The 21,734-nt window shown below is 49.1% G+C and overlaps 2 protein-coding genes across 2 annotated transcripts in view; both read right to left on the bottom strand.

Moving 5' to 3' along the window:
- Positions 1 to 12,669, bottom strand: part of MCF2 (MCF.2 cell line derived transforming sequence) — a gene marked incomplete at both ends in the record, with an annotated part of 47,166 nt that extends 34,497 nt beyond the window's left edge. The window contains 3 exons of the mRNA XM_079541912.1: positions 3,278 to 3,392; positions 3,942 to 4,010; positions 12,555 to 12,669. Of these exons, the coding sequence (XP_079398038.1) occupies positions 3,278 to 3,392; positions 3,942 to 4,010; positions 12,555 to 12,669 (299 nt within the window). The remainder of the gene's footprint in view (positions 1 to 3,277; positions 3,393 to 3,941; positions 4,011 to 12,554) is intronic.
- A 6,550-nt stretch (positions 12,670 to 19,219) lies between these two features.
- The window catches only part of ATP11C (ATPase phospholipid transporting 11C (ATP11C blood group)), a gene marked incomplete at both ends in the record, with an annotated part of 47,927 nt that continues 45,412 nt past the window's right edge, over positions 19,220 to 21,734 (bottom strand). The window contains one exon of the mRNA XM_079542011.1: positions 19,220 to 19,336. Coding sequence (XP_079398137.1) covers positions 19,220 to 19,336 — 117 coding nt within the window. The remainder of the gene's footprint in view (positions 19,337 to 21,734) is intronic.

The following is a 21,734-nucleotide window of genomic DNA, read 5'->3' as shown; positions in this document are numbered from 1 at the left end:
CACCTCCAGGGATGGAGCGTGCTGCCAAAATACATTTGAAAATATTTCCTAGACCAGACTCCAGCAGAAATTTGGGAAGTCCACCTCATGGCTGAAGCATTGCCTCTGCTATCTGCGCATCAAAATCCTTTATGCTGATTTGAAATCCCCTGAGGAAGTGGGGAGCTCTGGGGATCCACGTGCTGCAGTGTGACCCAGTGCAGAGGTGAACTGTGACTGTAACAAATACAGCCTTGTCAGGATATCTGGTCGCAGCTCCACCAACAGACACACCAGGGGCACCTCCAACTGCAAACTGGAGTTGTGTTTGCCCAGGGTAAGGGCACGCCATCCCTACAAACACATGCTATGGATGTGTTAGGTCAAGCTCAAAGTGCATAGGTTTTGTGCTTTTAGGCAATTTATGCATTGTCATTGAGGCATACCAGAAAAGAGCAGAGAAAATAAATACTGTGTTTTACACATAGGTCACACACAAAACCTTGGCACATAACAAAGTGCGAGGTAAGCTTACACACTGTCATCTGGAATCAAGCTTAACCTTTCAGCCAAAAGCCTATTTTAGCCAAATTAGTTTTGGCAACATGGAGAAGTCTTTGCACATTTATATCAGGAAATCCCCAGCAAGAGTTTAGTAACAGTAGCAGGTGGGAGAGGGCCAAAATGATCCTTCTGTATGAGGCTAGTTTTGATAATGAGGATAGAACTGCTTGATTTTCCAGTGTACAACTCTAAAAGGCAGGTCCCTGCACAACAAGACAGCATTTCCCAGCCCTTGGCAGTATTAAGACACATACAGCAGTTACACAGCACTGCTGTCACTGTAATAAACCCCCTCAAAAACAACACCAACAAACCCAGAACCCAAGCAATTCTGAAAAGGCAGCCAGACCTCAACACAATGTCAGTTCATAAAGGCATGCCCCAGTACATCATTCAGTCCGGACAAGGTTACATTCAGTGAGCAGCCTCTCAGTAAGCTCATCTACTTTTATCAGTTCCCTTACATACACAAAGAAGCAAGTTATGAGCTGTACAAAAGCCCTGAAATCTACTATGGGAAATTTTTAATTTATTTTAGGGCAAACAGAGCAAGCCTATGGCTATTTGCAACCCAGGCCTTGCGGGTTGATCAGATTCCCAGTCCCATGATGTACCTTTCAGACTGACAAGAAAAATAAATCAATGCATTCTCACAAGTGCTTGCAAGAGGCAGCTTTATTTGCATCCAGCAGCATATGATGGAGACGGATAACCAGACAGAGGCTTCCTGTCACTTTTTTCCATACCCTTAATTTTGTGTGTGTTGCAGGACGCACCAGACTAAAAATAAAACTTGGGAGCTTTTGCAGGAGGACTTGAAATTGGATCTCTGAGTCTGCAGCTGGAAAGTTGCTCATTGGGCTGGGAGGCTGCTGGTGGATCAGAGCACACCCCAGCACTCACTGCATGGTGCTGCTACTCCGAATTGTTGTGGTTTCACTGTTCCGTGTGGCCAGCTGTGGCTCTATGTCACTTCAATATGACGATGCAAGTGAAATGAGCAAAGTTTGTCTAAATAACTAAAAGCTGCATCATCAGGATCACTGTTAAGGTCACCTTTCTGCAGAGATTAGGATTTGTCCCATTCTCCTGTGCCTCTCCTTCAAGCACACCAATGTGCAGTGCTATTCAGCAAAGCCCACCCCTCAGCACACAGCCCACCACATGTATTTTGATGGGTGCACGGAATGTGAGAACACACTACTCCTCTTTCTGTATCATCATTCTGTATCATCTTCTCTATTGTTTTTCCCTATAGCTTTTCCATACAACCATGTCCCACATTATGGTCGCAGGAATCCCCAAATCAAATTAATTGAATACAAAACTCAGCTCCTCCTGGCTCTGTCACTAACACGCTCACCTTGTTGAGCAAAGAACAGCTTCCAGCTGGCACCTCCAGGAGAAGCAGTCCATGAAATTCAGCTCCCTAAAATACTACAGACCTGACATCCCATGTGGTTCCCACAGACTGGTGTCAGCAGGACAACCCATAGTCATTGCTGCTGATAACAGATGGACAGCATGGTGCATGTGGTTTTGATAAACCCACACCCATCCACAGGTACATGGCAGGGAAGTGCCTGTGTATTACAGCTCGTTCTGTACAGCTCATTCGTTTCAGGCTCCAGCATTGTTAGAACAGCCAGGTACTGAAGCAGGCTGAGATGGCAGTAGGAGGACTAGAGAAGCATGATTAAAGTGGTTTTACAAATAACACACTGAGCACGGTTGAATCACCAGCAAGCTCTCAGCTCTCATTAGTTTCTTGATTGAGTTTGACCTATTACAGGGACAGCAAGACTGCTAATCATGCTAACGCCAGGGTGTTTAAAGTCACATGGAACAAAAAGCCCTGAAAGATTCAGGTAGAGAAGCACACACACAGCCAGGGGCAACCTGCCCAGCAGGACAGGAGGGAAAGACCCCTCTGCAAGCCTGACCCAGGAGGAGCACAGCTTCACACTAGATCAAGAAAGAAAGAGAGACCAGAGGCCCTTTTCATTCCTGCAGAGGTGGCAAAACAGACAGCACTTCTCCCAAGGCAGCTGCTGATGGAAAGCTCCCATCTAGCTGCTGTCAACCTACTCTCCCTGAAGGAAGAAATTTGCCAAAACAGGCATTATTCAAGGAAATTAAGCATTCCAGGTAACTGAGTCAGGCTCAGCAGCAAAAAGTGGGAGCGCCATCAATCTGAGCACAGAGCCCTGCATGTGGTCGGGACAGATTGCTGGCTGCTTAACCCTGGGATACGGGCACATAATGGAGCTGCAGCACGCTGCTGAGTGATCGGGTGTAATGGGGACCCCAAATGGCTTTGTTCCTGTAATTATTCTCTTCCTTTGGTTACATTTCTCTTTTCCACAGTAATGACTCTCTATTTGTACACGTCGCAGTATTGCTCTGGAGAGGAATGGCATATTTAAGCAGTGACACATGTCAAAGCTTAAAAGAAAGCTTGTTGCTAATTAGAAACTTAATAAACTGAACTGATGATACATGCAGGCTGGCAAGTAATAAGGATGATGTCCACTTTTTATCTGCAGTTACTGGCACATTAAATACCACACCTGGACACCGCAAGAGTTTGCAATTAATTGCTTGTCTTCTCCCCTGCCCTAGGAGCTGAAGACATCCCTCGTGCCCACGCACAGCATTAAGCTGAAGATATTGCACCTGGCCCAGGTCAGACTGACACTGCCCATCACAGGAGAGACAGAAGGCAGCCACATACCTCGGGACTGATGTCAGGTATGTTAAGACTTTAGTTACAACATCCTCAGGCACATCGTTGAAGCGAGAGTTGTCAGGCAAGGTGATGATCCAAGCCTTGTCCTTCCCTCGGCCACCTGGAAGGAAGACAAGAGTTCTTCTGTGGGTGTTTTCTGGGAGAGCCAGCAGCAAAATCCAGGTGCACAATCCAGGTCAAAAAACACCCCACCAGCCTATAGCCTATGTTATTACAGAGGGTATTTACATCACCAGAACAGCCAAAGTAGGTCAGATTCTGGCACTGATTTCAAGCACAACACACATGCACAGGTGGTAGAAGCAAAACTACTTGGTACCAGATATTTCCTTTATTTGTTGAGCACACTTTACATGAGACAGAAGTCAGAAATGCAAGGAAAATCCATGCACGCTGTTCTCGAGCTTACACATTTCAAAGCAAAATATTTGCAAAGCTTTGAGCATTTTGAAGGAGCAAGTATTGTGCAGAGACAGAAATCTAATACATTCTTTCGAGCCGCCTCAATATTTTATTAACAGCATTTCTGGTGGCAATGAAGACTGCTTGACAGATAACATCCCGTATGGAGTATCACTTTGCCAAGCAGTTCATCTGGAGTATTTAATTACAACATGAGGAGAGAACATGCAAGGCTCCTGCTACTCACCAGAAAGAAAAGCAAACTGCTTCATCAACTCATCACTGATGTCCTTAGCACAGATGGGTGCTGTCGTTTCTGAGGAAAAAAAACAAATGCAGCAGTCAAAAAGAGAGGAACAAATCAAAAGCAAACACATCTATCAACGTGTTAACACAAAAGTGGGACTTACACCAAATGCAGTTTCCCTAAACTAGGGAAGAAAGTCTGTAACAAAGGATTTATGGTTTTCTATTGACTCTAACAGGGTGAATGCCACAACTCTGCAGTAAATTTATTCCATCAAACTGCTTGGGATGCTGAGAGTGCTTCTCTCAACAGAGAATTCCTCGTGGAACTTTCATACTTTGCAGTTACCAATTGCACCCACCTGTATGGCAGTGCTTTCCAGCCACAGATGTACATGAGGCTGAGCAGCCAGGACCGCTGCAGTCAAGGTTGGGGTTTTCATGCTGTCACATTTCTTAACTTACAGCAAATAAACTTCTGGAAGCAGCTGGGCTATTTACAGCTGGCATGGGGCCACCTGCACTGCAAAGGCTGTTGTTCTTATGTTCACTATTAGAACTCTTTTTAATCAAATAATGGGAGAGGCTGTTTTAATATCACATTTAGCACACCCTGACCATTTCAGTGGCAGTGAAGCACATCAGAACAATATGCATAATTTTACCTTTCACTGGGAAAAGCAAACAGAAACCAGACTCACTGAGCACACGGGCATTATTCTGGATTATCTATAAATGGAACACAAGCTGAAAATTAAACATCTTTGTTCCCACAAGGAAACATTTTGAAACATCTATACACATTAAGGACCTTTTGCTTTCTGATAATTACATTTTAAACATTAATTGTTTTAGGGAGCCAGTCCCAAGGAGCATTCTGTTGGCTGTCCTAAATCACATTGGCCAATACTTCAGCATGTTCCATGGTAATCAATATTTATTCTATTTCACTTGTTCCCGAAAGCTTTCTGGTCACTTTGACTTTACCTAAGGATTTCTCAAGCACTGCTTTGGCTGAGCTGCAGCATGGCAGCCCCAGGGGGCATTAAGCACACTCTGCTGTTGGCCCTCCACGCCACCCACCTGTTCCCTTCTGTTACATGCACACGTAGACAAAATAAGTTTTTTTGTTGATGAGGGACTGGCACTCGTTCTTGATTTCAACAGGCCTTAGAGTAAGCTTTGGTAAGGAAGAAGTTTGTTTTGCAAAGACATTTCAAGTATTTCTTGCTCATTCAGCTGACTGCTTCACCTAACTCGGGGGAAAGCAGTGGTGATAACTTTCTTCTGTACTTGTTCATGTCAATATTTTCATACTGATAAGAATCACATGAATAAGTTAATGAGCTCCAACACATGGAATATACGACAACAAACACACTGGCCTTGGAAAACAGAGAAGCCCCAAGGCCAAGTGCATATTTATCTTGGCTGCCTCTGGAAGGTGTGGGGCTGTTCAGCAGCAGTGTGTACATTTCCAGTCCAGGTAAAGCTCATGGCACGGCCCACACCTGGTGTTTGCTCTCCTGAAGATGCAGCCACTGGGACACTGGGCGACAACACAACGCCCATGTGTGCCTCACGTGCACAGCACTAAAGCCAAACACAGTTGCAGGCTTACAATAAACAGCTTTTGTTTGCTATTCTGTAGTGATAAAGAAGGGGAAATAGAATCATAGAATTGTTAAGGTTGGAGAAGATCTGCAAGATCCCCAAGTCCAACCCCAACCCACCCCCACCAGACCCACAACCACATCCCTCAGTGCCACACCTCCACTGCCCTGGAACCCCTCCAGGGACCCCATCACCCCCTGGGCAGCCTATGCAAACGTCTCACCAATTTTTCTAAGAAATTTTTCCTAACATCAACTTGAAATGCTGGTGCCAAGCATCTTCCAGGCCACATGGCCAAGTCCACAGCATACTGTGAAACTGCATTGGATGGAGTTCCCTCCATGCTTTGAGAGCTGTGGTTTCCAGGTTCACAGAAAGCTTCATTCTTGACTTGAACATGCAGATGGAGGCCCAAAATCCTACAGCATCATTATGAATTCGAGTTTCTTGCTTTTCAATGGATCAGGTTTTCAGAAGGGAGCATTCAGCACGAACAGAAAAATCAGGTCCTTCCAAGTGGTCTCAAGTTGAACACCCAAAATTTAACTCCATTGAGGGAGAACTAGTGAAGCCTGGGGGAGCACCTCCCCTGCAAAGCCTCGCCATCTCAGCAGGCAGGGCAGCCCAGAGGAGCAGCAGCTGCCCTTGGTGAGGTCAGAGCACAGCGGGCTGATGGCATTCTCTTAGAGCTGCTCCTCAGCCAACTCATCCCTGGTGCTTGCTCTGTATTTGTCATCAAATGCATCTTCCTCGAGAAACGTTGGAGAAAAATCAAGGGATTTGCATGTTGCTGTGCCCATGACACAGCAGTTGGATGCTGCAATCCTATACAGAAGAGCAGCCTTTGCTGTCAAATATTCACCTCTGAGACAAAAGCGGTGAAAGGCAGCGGGGAATCAATCATATCCAGCATTTAGGGTCTTAGTGAAAGCAAACAGCACCTAAACCATACACTGTCATAGCAGAGCAGCAACTGCAATGGCATTCAGAAAGAGGACAGCAGTCATCTGGGTCCAAATTCACTCACGGAACAGAGCAGCCAAGAGACTCAATTAAACTCCCCAGTGCTTTGCTGTCTGGTAACTATTGTTTTCTTTTCTATTCTAAACTTTGCAGGTCCAAAGCATCTGCAGGCAGCAGCTGTGTAACGCATCTGCCAAGGCAGTGTAACAGCGCCTTACATTTTACAACATTGGCCAAGTATTGTTTGCAACTACAAAATACGCTTGGAGATAGCTTTGTTGTGAATGAATAATAGCTCTTCCTGCGAGTGTTGCTGCGTAGCCTAGGAAACAAAACTGAACCAAATTAAATGACAAGCGTAAAGGATCACGTTGAGCTTCTCCGTGATCTACTTGTTCTCTGTTTTCTGTCCATTTGGACGTCTACACCCAAAGCAAAAAGGTTGATTTGGTGTCAGGGGAACGCGCAAATGAGCATATTTGTAACCTATTTCCATATCCCCTGGAGACTTTCTGGGTTAACTGTGGTCATCAACCAGCATCTGGTGTCACAGCATGTTCCACCACAGCCCCAAGTGTAGTGCAGGCCCACACAAAGCAGTGACAGCCACAGAAAGGTGCTGTGCTTGGGCAGCCTCAGTGAGGACTCCTCCAGGCTGACAAGGGAACTCATGTCTGTGGCCAGCATTGCTGGGAGCTCCCAGACAGCTGCTGGAGCACGAGCTGGGCTGGGGTATGAGGATTCAGCCCTGCCTTATCTGGCATGCACAGGAGTTGGAACAGAAATCACTCAGAGCAGAGCACTCCATCTCTCAACCCAATGCAATGCAATGAATGCTGTCTTCACTTCTCCTGTTGAAGTTGTTCTGCGTTGCAAAATTAAATATTCATTGAGGCAAAGAATGGCAACACAGCCCTACAGCCAGGCAGAAGGACCAACACAGCAGCCTGCGATTTGCCCTGATTCAATCTGGATAGCCATACCCCATCCCATAGCTGTAAAGAAGCACTCAGAAGGAGCGAGCCTGCAGCCCAGTACTCAGGAAACTCACTCTGAATAAGCGACATGTGAAATGTAATCACCTGCAAAAGCCCAGGGGTTCCACCAGGAGGAAGGGAAGAAATCCATGCCACAGCAATGGAGGGAACATCTTGCTGCAGGAGATCCAAGTCCTTGGGGCATCCCAGCCACCAGCTGCTGAGCTTTCCCGCTTGAATAATTTCAAAAAATTCTGGATTCAATCCAGTACACAACAAGAACCATTGTTACCCTTCCTACCAGCCATATCCAGAAAGCAGTGTGGAGGGAGATGCTAGAAAGAACATCCTCTCACCCTGTCTATAAAGTGCCCTCCCGTGCACAGCCCGCTGGTGGGAAGAGCCTGCACAAAGCCTGCACAGCAGCACTGTGCCCACTGAGGGAGCTTGCAGCTGGCTGCAGGGCACAACCAGTGCAAGGACAGCAGGCACCCCTGCATCCCCTGTGCATCTCCCCAAGGAAGCTTACACCTGGATCCAGCCTGATGCCTGCACCTGTCCCAGGCTGAGCGCAGCAGGGCAGGCATGGGCGCACGCAGCAGCCTGGCCGTGGGCCAGCAGTGTGAGGCTGCTGGTTCTGCTCGTGCAGTTCAGCACAATGTCTTCCTTAAGGAACATATAGCAGATAATAGGACATTGTGCTGCTCGGAACATAAGGCCCATTGTGTTTACAAAAGGCTTATTTGCAGGACCTGGTTTGGGCAGAGGACTGACAGCTGAGGTCTGGAGGCCCCTTCCTGGTTCTGAGACAAAATTCTTCAGTAACTGGGAGTAAATCCTGCTGCAGTCACATTTGCAAGTGATCTATGCTGCACACATAACCTTCGGTTGTTTCTAACATCAGCCACGCAGCTCTGATCCACCTCGAGCCATGCACACTACACCCAGGCACATCCAGCAGCTCGCAGCCCCAAACCATGCCACCACTCCCCAGGCCAGGTGAGTGACACAAAAAAAGCCATTAAAATATGGATGGCAGAAAGCTTCTGTACCTGGAATGCCGTGAGCCCCAGTACCCACCGCGGTGCCGCATGGGGACAGCCCCTGTCCCACAGCCATGGGCTGCTGACCGCTTACCATCACAGCCACACCACATGCAAACCCATCGTGCACCTCTCAACAAGCCTCAGTCCACGTGGGTTTCTCAATCCACGTGGCTCCCAGGTGTCTGACAGTGGAAGGAGCTGCAGCCACACACGCCCAGCATCAGCACGGGAGTGGCACAGAGCTCAGAGCTGGCAGGAGCAAAATGCAGGGTGCAGATGGGACAGATCACACCAGAAGCATCACCGCAGGTGGGAAACAGAGGCAGGAACACCTGGCTCGAGCACCTCAAATCCACCCAGGGATTCAACAAGCATTAGAAAGCCCCAGGAGGGTTAGTGCATCGCTGTGCTGGATGCCCCTTGACTGCACCTGGCTCAAGGACACCTTAAATTATCCTCCGTCAGAGCAGGCAGTTTTTTAAGGAAAGGCTCCAACTGCAAGCTTGTTCTTTTGCTTTTCCTCAAGCACCCACTCCAGCGGAGTGTAGGAGGCAGGATATGGTACCAGATGGTCCTCCCTGACCCAGTGCCTGTACTTCTCCTCCAGGGCCTCCCAGGGCTCCACTGCAGAGGATGCTGCAGCTCAGGCACAGATCCCACACCTGGGAGCAGCCACCAACATCTGAGAAACTGAACAGCAGAAAAAGAGTGAATCCTCTTTGAAAGGCTTCAGATTTATAAAGAATGATGATGTGAGTGGAAACATAGAAGAAAATGCTATGTTGTGGTCACTGAGCATTCCAGCTGAGGGGGATCTCCCCCAGCCAGGAGCAAACAGCGGGCAAACCGCAGCAGCTCTGCTCACAAAAGGCCAGCTGAAAGTAAACCAAACTACAGCCAGGCTTACACGTTATCTCCTGTTATTGCTGCAGCTCCTAACATGGGGGAACTGAGCACTGGGTGCTTGGGTCTGCTCACATCCAAGCAGGCAGCCTGCTTCCTCGCATCACCCCTAACTAAGCAAAAATGGGGAGAGACAGAAGGCAGCTCAACCATACGTGAATTTGCATCTATTGCAAGAAATGTAATGAAAGTTTCTCAACACCCACCCTGGTGGATTCAAACTCAGTGTGGGAGTTGAGAAAATTTAGCTCCTCAAATTTATAATCCTTATGAGCTCCAGTGTGTTCTTGCTTCTCTCCTGCTCCCCATTTCCGTCACTCTGCCCTTGAGCAGGCTCAGCACCAGGTGCTGCACACAGCAGCTCCATGCTCGCCTGCCAGCTGTCCACCAAAGCTGTGCTAGCAGTGATCACCTCCCAGGCAGCGCCATCAGCCTCCACCACACATCGCTTTCAGCACAAAGGACTTCCCAAGCAGGCTGCTGCAGAGCCAAATAGCAAGTATATGCATCAATAACTGCACATCAGCATCCTGTACCACAGAAGTGTTGGTTTTTCCAAGCCAAATTCCAGCTTTGTGCACCAACAAAGTAACTCATCGTATGTGTAATAGCAGTAAATCCTCAAGCCTGAGAACACCTGCTTAGAAACCAGGAATTAAGTGCAGGGAAGTCACTGGAACAATGTATTCACTTTCACAGCCCACAGAGCAAGGAAACCAAATTGTACAGCCGGGTTCCCACAGCGGCATAAGCTGGGAACTCTGCTGCAATTTCAGGAAACTAAAAACAATTGCCCTCAATTGAAAATGCTCAATTCCGTCCTTCCCCCGCTGAGCAAAAGCCCATATTCAAAGCCAGACTGCTTTTCCTGCAGCAGGAAGAGGTTGGCAGCACAGGAACAGCCCAGTGCTCCTGAGTGACCCCATCCCCAGGGACAGCCCCACAGCTCCCCAGCAAGGGCGGTGCATTGGAAGGCTCTTCTTCTTTCCCCCACCGTTTAACACCTCGGTTCCTCCCCTCCCACACAGCCCTGCTGTCACTTCACTTCTGTCATTGCACACGAATGATGAACGGTTAAACCACAGTTGTAGCAAACGTGACTGATGGAGAGGAAGCTCATCCCACGTTCCCTGGCCCCATTGCCAGCGTCCCACATCCCCTGCAGCACCGGGGCAGGTCGGGTGACAACAGCACTCTGCTTCCACAGGGCATGAGCTCTACACACGTGTAAGGCTCCGTCAAGGAAGGAAGAGCTCCAAAATCCTTGGGATGTGTGTATCTAACTGTATGGCAATACGGGAGGGAGTAAATCACCTTGTGCTGGAAATAAGCAACAGGTTTCCAGTACTGATGTATAAAGAGAAATAAAGCACAACTCCAGATAAGGCTCAAAAATCAGTGAGGAGGGAATAAACCCCCTGATTTAATAATATCTCATGACTTTGTCAATTAGAACTTAAGTCAATTCTGTATCTTTTTTCATGCCTCGTCTTAAGAACCTATGTATATCCCACATCATATATCCAGACCGTGCAGCTCTAGTCATACAGCTGTGCCTTTGAGGAGACATTCTGATATTACAGAGGTCATCTGCCAAGAGCAGCTCACCAGGATCCCCCCAGTATCCTGCTTCTACGAAATGCCATCTGTGCCCCATTTGTGTGCCAGCAGCCCCTGTGCAAGCACTGTGGGTGCTCAGTCACCAACATCAGCACAAGGAGGACTGGGACTGTTGTATTTTCTATCACAGCCATTCAACGACATCCTCTGTCACAATGATCACCTCTGTGCTTCCCCATCGCATTCACAGATGCAGAGTGGCATAGGGCAGTGTGTGATGGGAGCTGAGGGTGCTTTGAGGAGAGCATTCCTGAGAGCTGCTCCCAGGAGCAGGGGATGCTTTGCTAAGTCCACACCTGCGGCCTTTCCTCCTGATCAATTCCTCCCATGCCTTATGCTGCTCTTTGCAAAGAGGTCAAGGGAACTGGAACGGAGCTGTAAGCCTTTTTGGGTCAGTGTGTCTTTCCTGTGCCTGGCACGGCTCCAAGCACACTGCCAGCTGTGAGCTAATGAGGAGTAACGAGCGCCTTCATCTCACAGCAAGGTATGCATCCTCCAGTGGCAATGGAGTCACCCAGAATGCCACCACCTTCCCCAGCCATTAAAGACCTCCCCGCAGAAATCCAAAAATCTGTTCTCCCCGCAGATAAACAGAACAACAAAAAAGAAGTCAATGCTGCAGTGTATGAGCAGATCATTGTCCATCAAAGGATGCATTGTTGAGGCACAAGAGCAGCGTACAGCCCAGGGCAGCAGGTCAAGCTGTGCCCTGCCATTACGGAACTACAACCCAGCACATCCTGCAGCTTTGGGCATCCCCTGGCGTGGGGTCTGGCAGTGCCAAAGGCCCAGGGATGGGGCATGAGGCTGACACCAGCTGCACGTGCTCTGCACACACAGCTGCTTTGCTACTTTGGAAGCTCAGGAAGGGCACATCACCATCCTGAGGCTTCACAGAGCCTTCCTCAGTTGCAGCTGTGGGAAACTGTAGAGGGGGGCACCTTTCTGCTTATCAAAGCCCATCTCCTCACTTCAGGTTCATCTGGAGCGACGCATTCCAATAACAAAAAGGAGATGTCAGCAGCACAGAGTAGCAAAGCCTCTCCTTGAAGAGAATGAAGCCACTCAGCACCGGTAATGTGGCCCACAGAACCAAAAAGCCCAGCGTCCCCGTATCAGCCTGTGCAGAGCCCACCGGAGCCTTCCCGGATAGGCGGAGTTCAGCGCCCGCAGCACCGCGCCCGCATCCCGCTGCTGAACTCACACTTTCCGTGCGAGAGAAGTTACCACCTGTGGGCTCCGCTCGGTGCCCGCCCGGAATAGACCCAGCCGCGTTTAAACGATCTCCATTAAGAACGTGAGCGCAGCTCCACAAATAGACCCGGGCTGCGGCGGGGACAGCCCCGAGTCCGCACGGAGCCCGCGCGGCGCCCCGAGCCGAGATCCCGCGGGGCAGTGGGCGGCAGCGGGCAGCACCGCGCAGCTGCGCCCAGCCGCCCCCCGGACACCCGCAGTCCTTCGGGGAACCGATCCCCGCACCCCGGGACTCACCGGCGGCGGCGGCCTCCAGCAGCGCGGCGGCCCGCAGCAGGCAGTAGTAGCGCTCCATCTCCCCCGCCGAGGTACCCCCCGGCGGGGGCCCGGCCGGGGCCGGCGCCAGGGCCATGCCCCGCGGCAGCGCTCCCCCGCCGGCCGCGCTCCGCCGCCCCGAGCCCGAGCGCCACCGCCGCCGAGGCGGGGCTGGGGAACTGGGAGCCTCCCCTGCCCGCCCCGAGCCCGCCCCGCCGGGCCGCCCGCCCCGCCTCCCCCGCCGTCTGCCCGGCGCTGCTCCCCGCGTCCCGCCCTGCCGTGTTGTGCCCGGCGGTGCTGCGTCGCCCTCGGCCGTGCAGGGGCTGCCCGCGTCGGGAGCGCTGTGGCCCCGAAGATGCCCGGGGCGCGCAGGTCGAGCGCAGTCGTTGTTTCTCATTGTCATGCCTTCTGCGTTTCCTACTGCAAAACTAGATTTTCACTTGATCTGCTTCTCTTACTCCCATCTCCAAAACAAACAAACAAACAAACAAACAAGCAAACAAAAACCCAGAGCGCCACGTTTTCATCCTCAGTCAGCAGTATTTTAGAAAATTCCTTGAGCAGTACTAAGAACTGTGCCAGCAGTAGTGCAGCCAGCAGGAGCAGCTGGTGGTCGTCCCTCCATTCTCAGCTCTGCTGATGCCACACCTCAGTGCTGTGCTCAGTGTTGGGCCCCTCACTAGAGAAAGACATCGAGGTGCTGTGGGGTGTGAGCAGAGATGGGCAACGTGAGGGGTCTGGAGCACCAGTCTGGTGGGGAGCAGCTGAGGAAACTGGGGTTGTTCAGCCTGGAAAAGGGGAGATTCAGGGAGAGCTCAGCATCATCTACAGCTGCCTGGAAGGAGGTTGTGGCGAGATGAGGGTTGACCTCTTCTCCCAGCTAACAGCAACACTACAAGAGTGAATGGCCTCATGTTGCACCAGGGGAGGTTCAGGCTGGATGACAGGAAATACTTCTCAGAGAGAGTGGTTGGGCGCTGGCACAGCTGCCTGGGGGGCGGTGGGGTCACCATCCCTGGAGGTGCTCACAGAACGTGGAGATGCGGCACTGAGGGATGTGGTTAGCAGGCAGTACTGGTGGTTAAGCTGGATGGTTGGACTAGATGATCTTGGTGGTCTTTTCCAACTTTAGTGAGACTATGATGCTATGATTCTAAGCCATGCACGGCCGCATCTGACCAGCACACAGCACCCACCTGAGCCAGCAGTTCTCATGTCCCAGTGTCGAGGTTCAAACGATGACAGCTCATTGCCAACAGCAGCCAGAGCTGCTCAGGAAGCCAGCACAGAGAAGTGGATGTTCCTGTTTTTCCAAAACAACCTTTTAATTACGCTCCTTACTATAATAGCAGCCTTTTTCCAACACTACAGCGGCTGGGGCTATTAATTTAGGACCCAAGGTCTAAGGATGGTAATATGGAAACACCATATTTCAGCAGCCTTTGTCCCTCCATGCACTGATACAGAATTTTCCAAGGAAAAACCACCCACTCAGTCAGCACTCTTTGTTACAGCAGATCCTCGCTCAGCTGGGTTTGAACCATTTTCTGTCTGGCCATAAGGGGCATTTTGTACAAGAAGGAGTTCATGTGCAGTTACTCATCAAAAAAGCCCAATTCAGGGGCACAGCAGTAAAACACAGCTATAAAACAGCCACACGCGAGGCTGTGAGCGTGCAAAGGCAGCTGTGCTGCATTCCTCTCATATTCTTATCACAGAAAGGCTGCTTTCCCTCAGCAGCAGCAGCTCACGCAAAGTGAGGCCCCTCTGAGCACATCACACAACGGTTTGGGCTGAACAGACCTTGAAGATCCTCTGCTTCCAAGCCCAGAGGCACACACCTCCAATTGGGCCATGATGCCCTCCTGGCCTTCCAGGGATGGGCCTCACTGTTCTCAGAGCAAAGCATTCCTTCCTTCTACCTCTTACACATCTCCCCTCTTTCTGTTCAAAGCCATCTCCACAGCAGAGGTGCTGTAGCCCCCCAAGCACCCTTCCAGCTTCCTACAGACCCCTAAAGTCTCTCTGTGTCTGCCTCTGTGCAGAGGGCTGGACAAGGAGGCAAGCATTGGCCCAAAGCCTGCGTGTCTCAAGGCTGTGCCTCCTGTGGAGATGGTTCTGAATAAACGAATCAACTATTTCTCCCAGCACATATTTTATTCTAATTCAGGGAAAACCTATTGCTACAGTGTATTTTCCTGGCTTGGCCCAATCCTAGCCCCTGGATGGCTGCTGTAGGCACACTGCTGTGCTGCACAGCATCAGCTCTGCAGGTTCATCTCTGCACAACAGATCTTTGCAAGCTGCCGACTGTGAGCCCAGCCACAAACGCAGCCTTTCACCCCCACGCCCAGACTGATGGACAAAAGGAGACGGATTTAATTTTTAGGGTGGTGCTGGGATGTGGAAAACCTGAGCCAGCTGAATGTCATCTGGAGCCTGCCCAGCCAGGAGGGACCCTGGCCACACTGATGCCAGCTCAGCATGCCACTGCTTCCATCAGGACTGGGATTTTATTTTACCTGCTGAACCAGTGTAAAAAAGTAAAGGACTCCCCCATGCTCTCCCCACATCTTTTTCTCTGCTTAAGCCAGGCTATATTGCTCTAACCCCTGCTTTTGGATGGAACACACACACACACACACACACACACACACACACACACACACGGGTGCCCACACACCCTTCCTGCAGGCCACAGCATATTTTCCAGCTCAGCAGGTTACCAGCAGACACGGTGCCAGCAGCAAGCTCCAAGCAGAGAACAGAACAGAGGTTGGCACTGTGCACACCATGGTTGCAAGCACACCTCCAGCCTTCCTGTCAGCATCCCAACCCTCAGCACAGCTGCCCTCCTTGCTGAAAATTGCCTTACAATTGCAGTAGTACTCAATCTCCATTTTAAGGTGAAGTGCTGCACAGATGTTTTAAATGCTAATTCGCAGCTTGGTGGAGCACCACACTCGCACTGACTACTTGCCTGCAGCCCTCCAGCCAAGTTTCACTACCATTCCACGTCAGCTATGAAGAGGCTCAATGCGTGCATCCAGTTTCCAATAGTACCAGCTTCTTCTTAAAGGTTATAGTTTGTTTTAAATAGCACAGCCATCTGTCCCGCAGAGCCTCATGGGAGATGGAGAAATCAAAGCAGCCAAAACAGAATTTTTCACACTGGCTGTCAGTTTTCATTACGAACATTTCAGCTTGAATCAGACACGTGTCCTAAGAAGTATGCGTTTTTCTTGTGCCTCACACCAGCACCATGAGACCTGCTGGAACCAATTGCATCAGTGGAGTCTCATCCATGGAAACAGCTGCCTTGCACTTCACTAGCTGCATGCACCTCACCAACCACAAAATAACCCTCATTTACATGTTTCTAGCCTTTGAGCTCAAAAAACAGCAAAAAAAGTGAAATAAATAACAACAGAAGTTGATTTGTTCCGAGTAGCCATAACACAGAATCAATGCAGAGCATTAAGAAAAAATCCTCGTGCTGTTACCAACAGCACTGCCAATACTGTGCTGACAAAAAACAACGCAGAACCAACCAGTGGTCCCTCAGCACAGCATCACTGCGATGAGCCCAGCCCAGCCCTGTCAGCATCTCAGACCTCCTTCAAAATCCCCCCCGTGGTGCAAACCGCAGCCAGGGAGGCCAAGGAGACAAAACAAAATGTCGTATTAATCAGAACAACATACCAAAGTTTATTGATTACTTCAAACATAAGTTTCCGTAATGAAAAAAGAGCAAGTTGCATTCATAAAAGGTAACATTCACATTCAGTTTCTTTTATATAAAGCAACATAAATGTATAAAATTGCATTAAAGTGAAAAAAATGTAAGGTCGCAGTCCTTTTTTTTTTGCAAGAAGCTGAAAATGTATCTTCTCATTGCCTGTATATAATTTACACTTTGTATACACTGCATGTTTGTATTTAAAAAAAAATCCATAGCTGGGAAATCGCATGAATGGTGCAGTATTAGGTAAGGTTTTCAACAGTAAGTGTTTATACAAATTCAATTTCAAGCCTGTACGCAATTCCAAGTCATTTATAATATTCTCATGACAATTAGGATTAGTTTTTGACAAGCAGCTATGACTACACCACGTTTTTCCATTATCACATCACATCTTTAGAGGGAATCTTCATTACTTTGCTTATCTTTCAGTGTCACTAGCCAGTGAATAAACTTCAGGGGATTAATCTGAAGACCCCCAGCCGTTTTCCTTCAGGTTTCCCCACCGATAAGCCTGTACTGGCCTTTCAGCTCCCTAACGAGCACCGTAACAGTGCAGCTCACCTTACGGCACCTGAATAATGATCACAGCATTACCACCACGTTACCGCTGCTTCCCCGTCCTGCTGGCTGATGCCCTCCAGCTGGTACCACCACCTTCCTTTGCCTTCTCACGACTCCAGCATAGATTTCCTGTTTCTCCTGAAATTTCATGATACATCTACAACCAAAATTTCCATTCTGCTCTTGCTGCTAAAATAGGGTCAGTTCCTCTGCTGGTCTGTGGAGCTACACCTGTGTGCTAGCTGGAGATCCAAGCCCAAGAAAACCTGCTTTTCCCCAAAGGAGCTGCTATTCATAACATTTCCCATTAGTACCAACTTACTTTTCAGCATGCATGCCTTGGGAGTTGGATGCACAGCAGCAGCAACAGTTTGCTCCAGACTGATATCGGGCACTTGGAAATGACAATAGAAATTTGGTTCCAAGAAGGCTTTATCTCAGCACAGGCTGCAGCCATCGGCCTGGTGCAGTGGCTTTATTTGGACATCACACGTCCGTGTTCCCCCTAACCCAACAGCAAGGCTTCCAGCTGCATCTCACAGGAAGAGAATTTGACCCAAGAAGAACACAAGATAAAGCAAACCGAGAAGCGGGCTGTCAGGCTTGGGACCACCAGGGCTTGGAATGGTTTTGAATCACAGGAATTGTATTTTTCAGCGCATGTGTTTTAAAGGTTATGTAAACACAAGTCAGCAACTGTATATTTAAGGAGAAAGGTTAGATTTGGCATACAGAGCATCTTCATTGTATTCATCGCATACTTGATCTCCAGGCACCATGTTTTAGCAGTAGAAGTTGAGAATCGGGCAAGGGCTGCAAGTTGAATGCTAGGTCCGTGAGACGAGCTAGAAAAAAGAAAAAGAAGAAAAAAGCTTTGCCCATGGGACACATGCTGGGAGCACAGCTCCTGGCTTGCATGCAGCAAGGGGTGGAACTGCAGTCACTGTCGAGGTGACCACGCTGGCGTTGGGCTGGTGCAGAGTAAATAATACAGCAGACCTGTCCATGTCCTACAGGGCAGCCACAGGGGCTGTGCATACCCCTCTGCTCCTCGCACTTGCAGCCCTCTCCCACACAGCTGAGAACTTGTGTATGCAGGCATGCCTGCAGCTGATCCACATCCTGTTTTCACAGCACCAACCATGAGTTCCGCAGCCAGACAGCACGAGACTTGATTCTTCAGACAACTAACAGTCCGTTCTTTAGCAAAATCTGAAGAAGGGAATGATTGATCTGGCTATATTTCATCACTTCTTCACACAGAAGCGAAGCAGAATCTGCTGCAGGCAGAGGTGAGTGAGCGCTCACCACAGCATTTCCACGGCAGCCCCCAGCAGGGCCAGGGGCAGGCAGTGCAAAGAGCACCTTCCCATGCAGGGTGCTGGAACGCAGGGCACTCCAAAACTGCTTAGGGCTCAAGAGAGTGAAAAAGCTGCTTGTTCCACACATGGACGTCTGAGAAGCCTGAGGGTCGGGCACCTCATCTCTGCTGCACCAGCCTAAAGGTAGAAGTCCTTGCTAAAGGTAGATTTAAAAAGAACATGCCAATTAAAAACCAAATTAAGTGTAAAATGAATCCACGTATTCCTTTTATTTTAAAACCGACTTCTTTTTTCTTAGTGCAAATAACTCAAGATGCAGTGTGATGCCCACAAGTTCACTGGCACCATCCACGTCCCTGCAGCTGGCTGAGGACACACTGCCACCAGAAATCCGCAGCATTTCAGCAGCTGCTCACTGCACTAATGTCAGCACAGCCACAGCAACCAGGAGAGCTGGGCTGGAAGCGTAGCACAGCCCAGCATTCAGGCTCTTCCCTCCCCATGAAATTTCCTTTCACCACAAGCAGTCCCGGCACGTTTCCTTCCTTCACCTTTTGCCAAGAGAAAGCCCGGCAGCACGGAGGAGCGAGCAGCTGCAGGAGGATGCCCAGCACCTGGGCTCAGAGTCTGTGCTACTTCTTTGGTCAGGCAAAGCAAGAGGCTTCGGCAGCTCCCTGCTGCTCTCGGGCAGAGCTGCAGCGGTCGGAGGAAGCCCCCGTGTGACGTGGGGAGGCATTGCTCTCACTCTGATCATGCTGCTTTTGAAGAATTCCAAAAGATGCTTTCTCAGTCTCCAATTACATAGACTTCTGAGTTGGCAGAATTATGTTTTTCTTTCCTTTTTTTTTTTTTTTTTTTTTTTTCCAGGGGGGAAGCAACAAGACCAAAGATGAACAGCTACTGTGGCCAGTGCCTGGCTACTGCTTTGTCAGCATGGCTGCTTACAGAGCTTGGTAATACTCAACAGAACCGGTACATTTTCCTGCAGGATAACAATTGCACTATTTGGATGGAGCATTTTAAAGTATCCTGAGAGGATATCTTTCTGCCAGATTAGTAAGAGCATCTTCAGTCTTCACATAACCATTCTCTATACGTTTGTATGACACTAATATAGGCAGATCAAAGATGCCAGTCTGCAAAAATCAGAAGGAAAACGCACATATATTGCAATTGTCACATTCCCAAAACCACAGTAAGCCTTTTGGCATTTTTTAGAAAGGAGAAAATAAATAAATAAAGGGAGAAGAAGAATGATTAGCCCACAATAAAAGTGCCAAACCTCACTCACAGCTGAATGGGAGGGTGAAGGACTCTGCATGGGCTGCAGAAGGCAGCGCGGAGCCCAGCAGCACCCAGGTTGAAGTTTGGCAGCCGTGCAGCTGCTTGCTGCCCTCCCTATAAAGTGGGCTCTCTGCAGGCTGCCATGTGTGCAGAGGGAGGGGTTACAGAAAATCCCCATGTTGATGTTTGCAGCTGGCAGCACGCAGCCATGTCACATCTCACCTGTAGGCTGTGAATTCAGTCGGGCACTTTTATTTCTCTGCAGCAAGAAGGCAGCTGGTGGCTTACTACGATGTTTAGAATGGCATAGTAGGATGCTCCCTGTGTGTGTAGCTGCATACAGACACAGAGCCATGCCTGCTGTACGTTATGCTGACATACAGACAGGTACACACTTAGTTTCAGTCTACTCAGATGAATTAAAATGTACTCATTTCTATCTGACACAACAGCATGCACCATAGAAAATGGGATTTTTATACTATTCAGATGCAATTTTGGAATCATTTTAATAGCTTAGACTTGAATACTCCACTGCAAGTACATCAGTGCTTTTACAGCCCAAAACTGTTTTCTCATGCTGTTAATGTTAGATCAGAATATTGGCTATACTGAAGGATCTGCTTATATAAAGCAAAGTGCTTTGGATCGAGCAGATCTGTGCACATACAGGATTCTGAAGAGTAGGACACGTCCCCAAATTAAAATGCATCCCAAGCATTGCATCTCCGTATCACAGACAGGTGCCCCACACCAACAATCAAGAGGATTACGAGAACCACAGCTTAATTGATTTGGGGATTACATTTGGTTAATCAATGCCTTTTAAAACCATCCCAACTCCTTAGGGCAGGGTACCTGTTACAACACATTAGACTCATCTGAGAACGTTCTTAAAAGAAGTGGTGTGACAGAAGGTCTGGACGACTTGGGCGCCTTCCTACTGCTCTGCAACAGCGAGGCAAAAACACTTGTAGCACATGTGACACGTTACCCTGCTGCTGTCCAACAACAGCAGACACACTCACGCTTCTTACAGCCAGCTACGCCGTTCCACACGGATGTAACACCACACGCTCCCTAAATACCACCGTGATCATACGGGCTGGGTTTTCAGTGCAAGTGGCACCGCTTCCCAAATGGTTCCCTTCAGGCTTTGAGGTTTATACTACAGCTGCTTTCAAGGAGGAGCCTGCCTTGATCTCCTCACAACCGGTGGTTTTGTAACAGTGAGTGACAGCAGGGATGCGTTGTGTTCGAGGTGCTCGGCCTGCGGGAAGCCCTCTGTAGGCAGCAAGCCAGGGAATGCTACTTGTGGCTTACTGCTTGTATACAGAACAGCTGCAGTGATAACAGAGTTATGTACAGGGCAACAGGGGCACTTGGAAAGCTCCTCTGAGATCAAGCAAGCACGAGCTGTTTGCCAAATCATCCAGAAAACAAAACAGAGCCCACTTTGCTCCATGCCTTGGAGTAAGTAGCATCTAGCCCTCTAAAACCAACCTAAATGATGTAGCAGCACTGATTTCCATGAGCAGGCACAACGTGCCTCATCTGAACGGCCAGGGTAAACCCAAATTTGTGAGCAATGCCTGCCTGTGGTTCCCTGAGCACCTTGGGGACGCTGGGCACGGAAGCACCACCTGCACCCATGTTGCAGGTGCTGGGCATGAGCAGCTCAGCCCAGCTGGTGTGCACCCACAGCAGGGACCAACGGGGGAGACAGACAAAACACTTAAGCAAAAGATTTAAATGAAAGCAGTAGGCGTGGAGGAGAAAGCAAGCTCTTGCCAGGTGAGCAAATCTAAACACAGGTTTTTTGAGCAGCAATGCATTAGAAGGAGGAAGCAGAAGAGTAAGCAGCACATACTGGCTCAGAGGGGAAATCACCTTATTCACTCCAAGAAAAGCTGTGATTGCTGGAAGTTTGAGAAAGCATGAAGATAGTGGATGTTCCTGAGGAAGGAAGGCGCTTCGTTACCTAGTTCACAACAGCACAAAAGACAGAAAATTGCAGTACGAGACAGAAAGGCAGAAACCAAAGAAAATAAGAATGCGCCTTGCAGTTAAAAACAAACAAACAAACAAAAAAAAAAACACAACAAAAAAGCCCCAAAACATTTCCACGTAGAAAATTTAATTAAGAGTGAGCAAAGCTGGCACTGTCATACAGAAACCCAGTCCCCTACAGTTTAAGAGCAAGCTCCACAACCTGGCTTCTGTCCATGCCCTCCTCCCAAAGGGGACCTG

The sequence above is a fragment of the Tetrao urogallus genome (assembly GCF_951394365.1).
Source record: "Tetrao urogallus genome assembly, chromosome: 13".
Taxonomy (NCBI): Eukaryota; Metazoa; Chordata; class Aves; order Galliformes; family Phasianidae; genus Tetrao; species Tetrao urogallus.
Note: the sequence above shows the minus strand (reverse complement) of the source record. Positions and strands in the feature narration are given on the sequence as shown.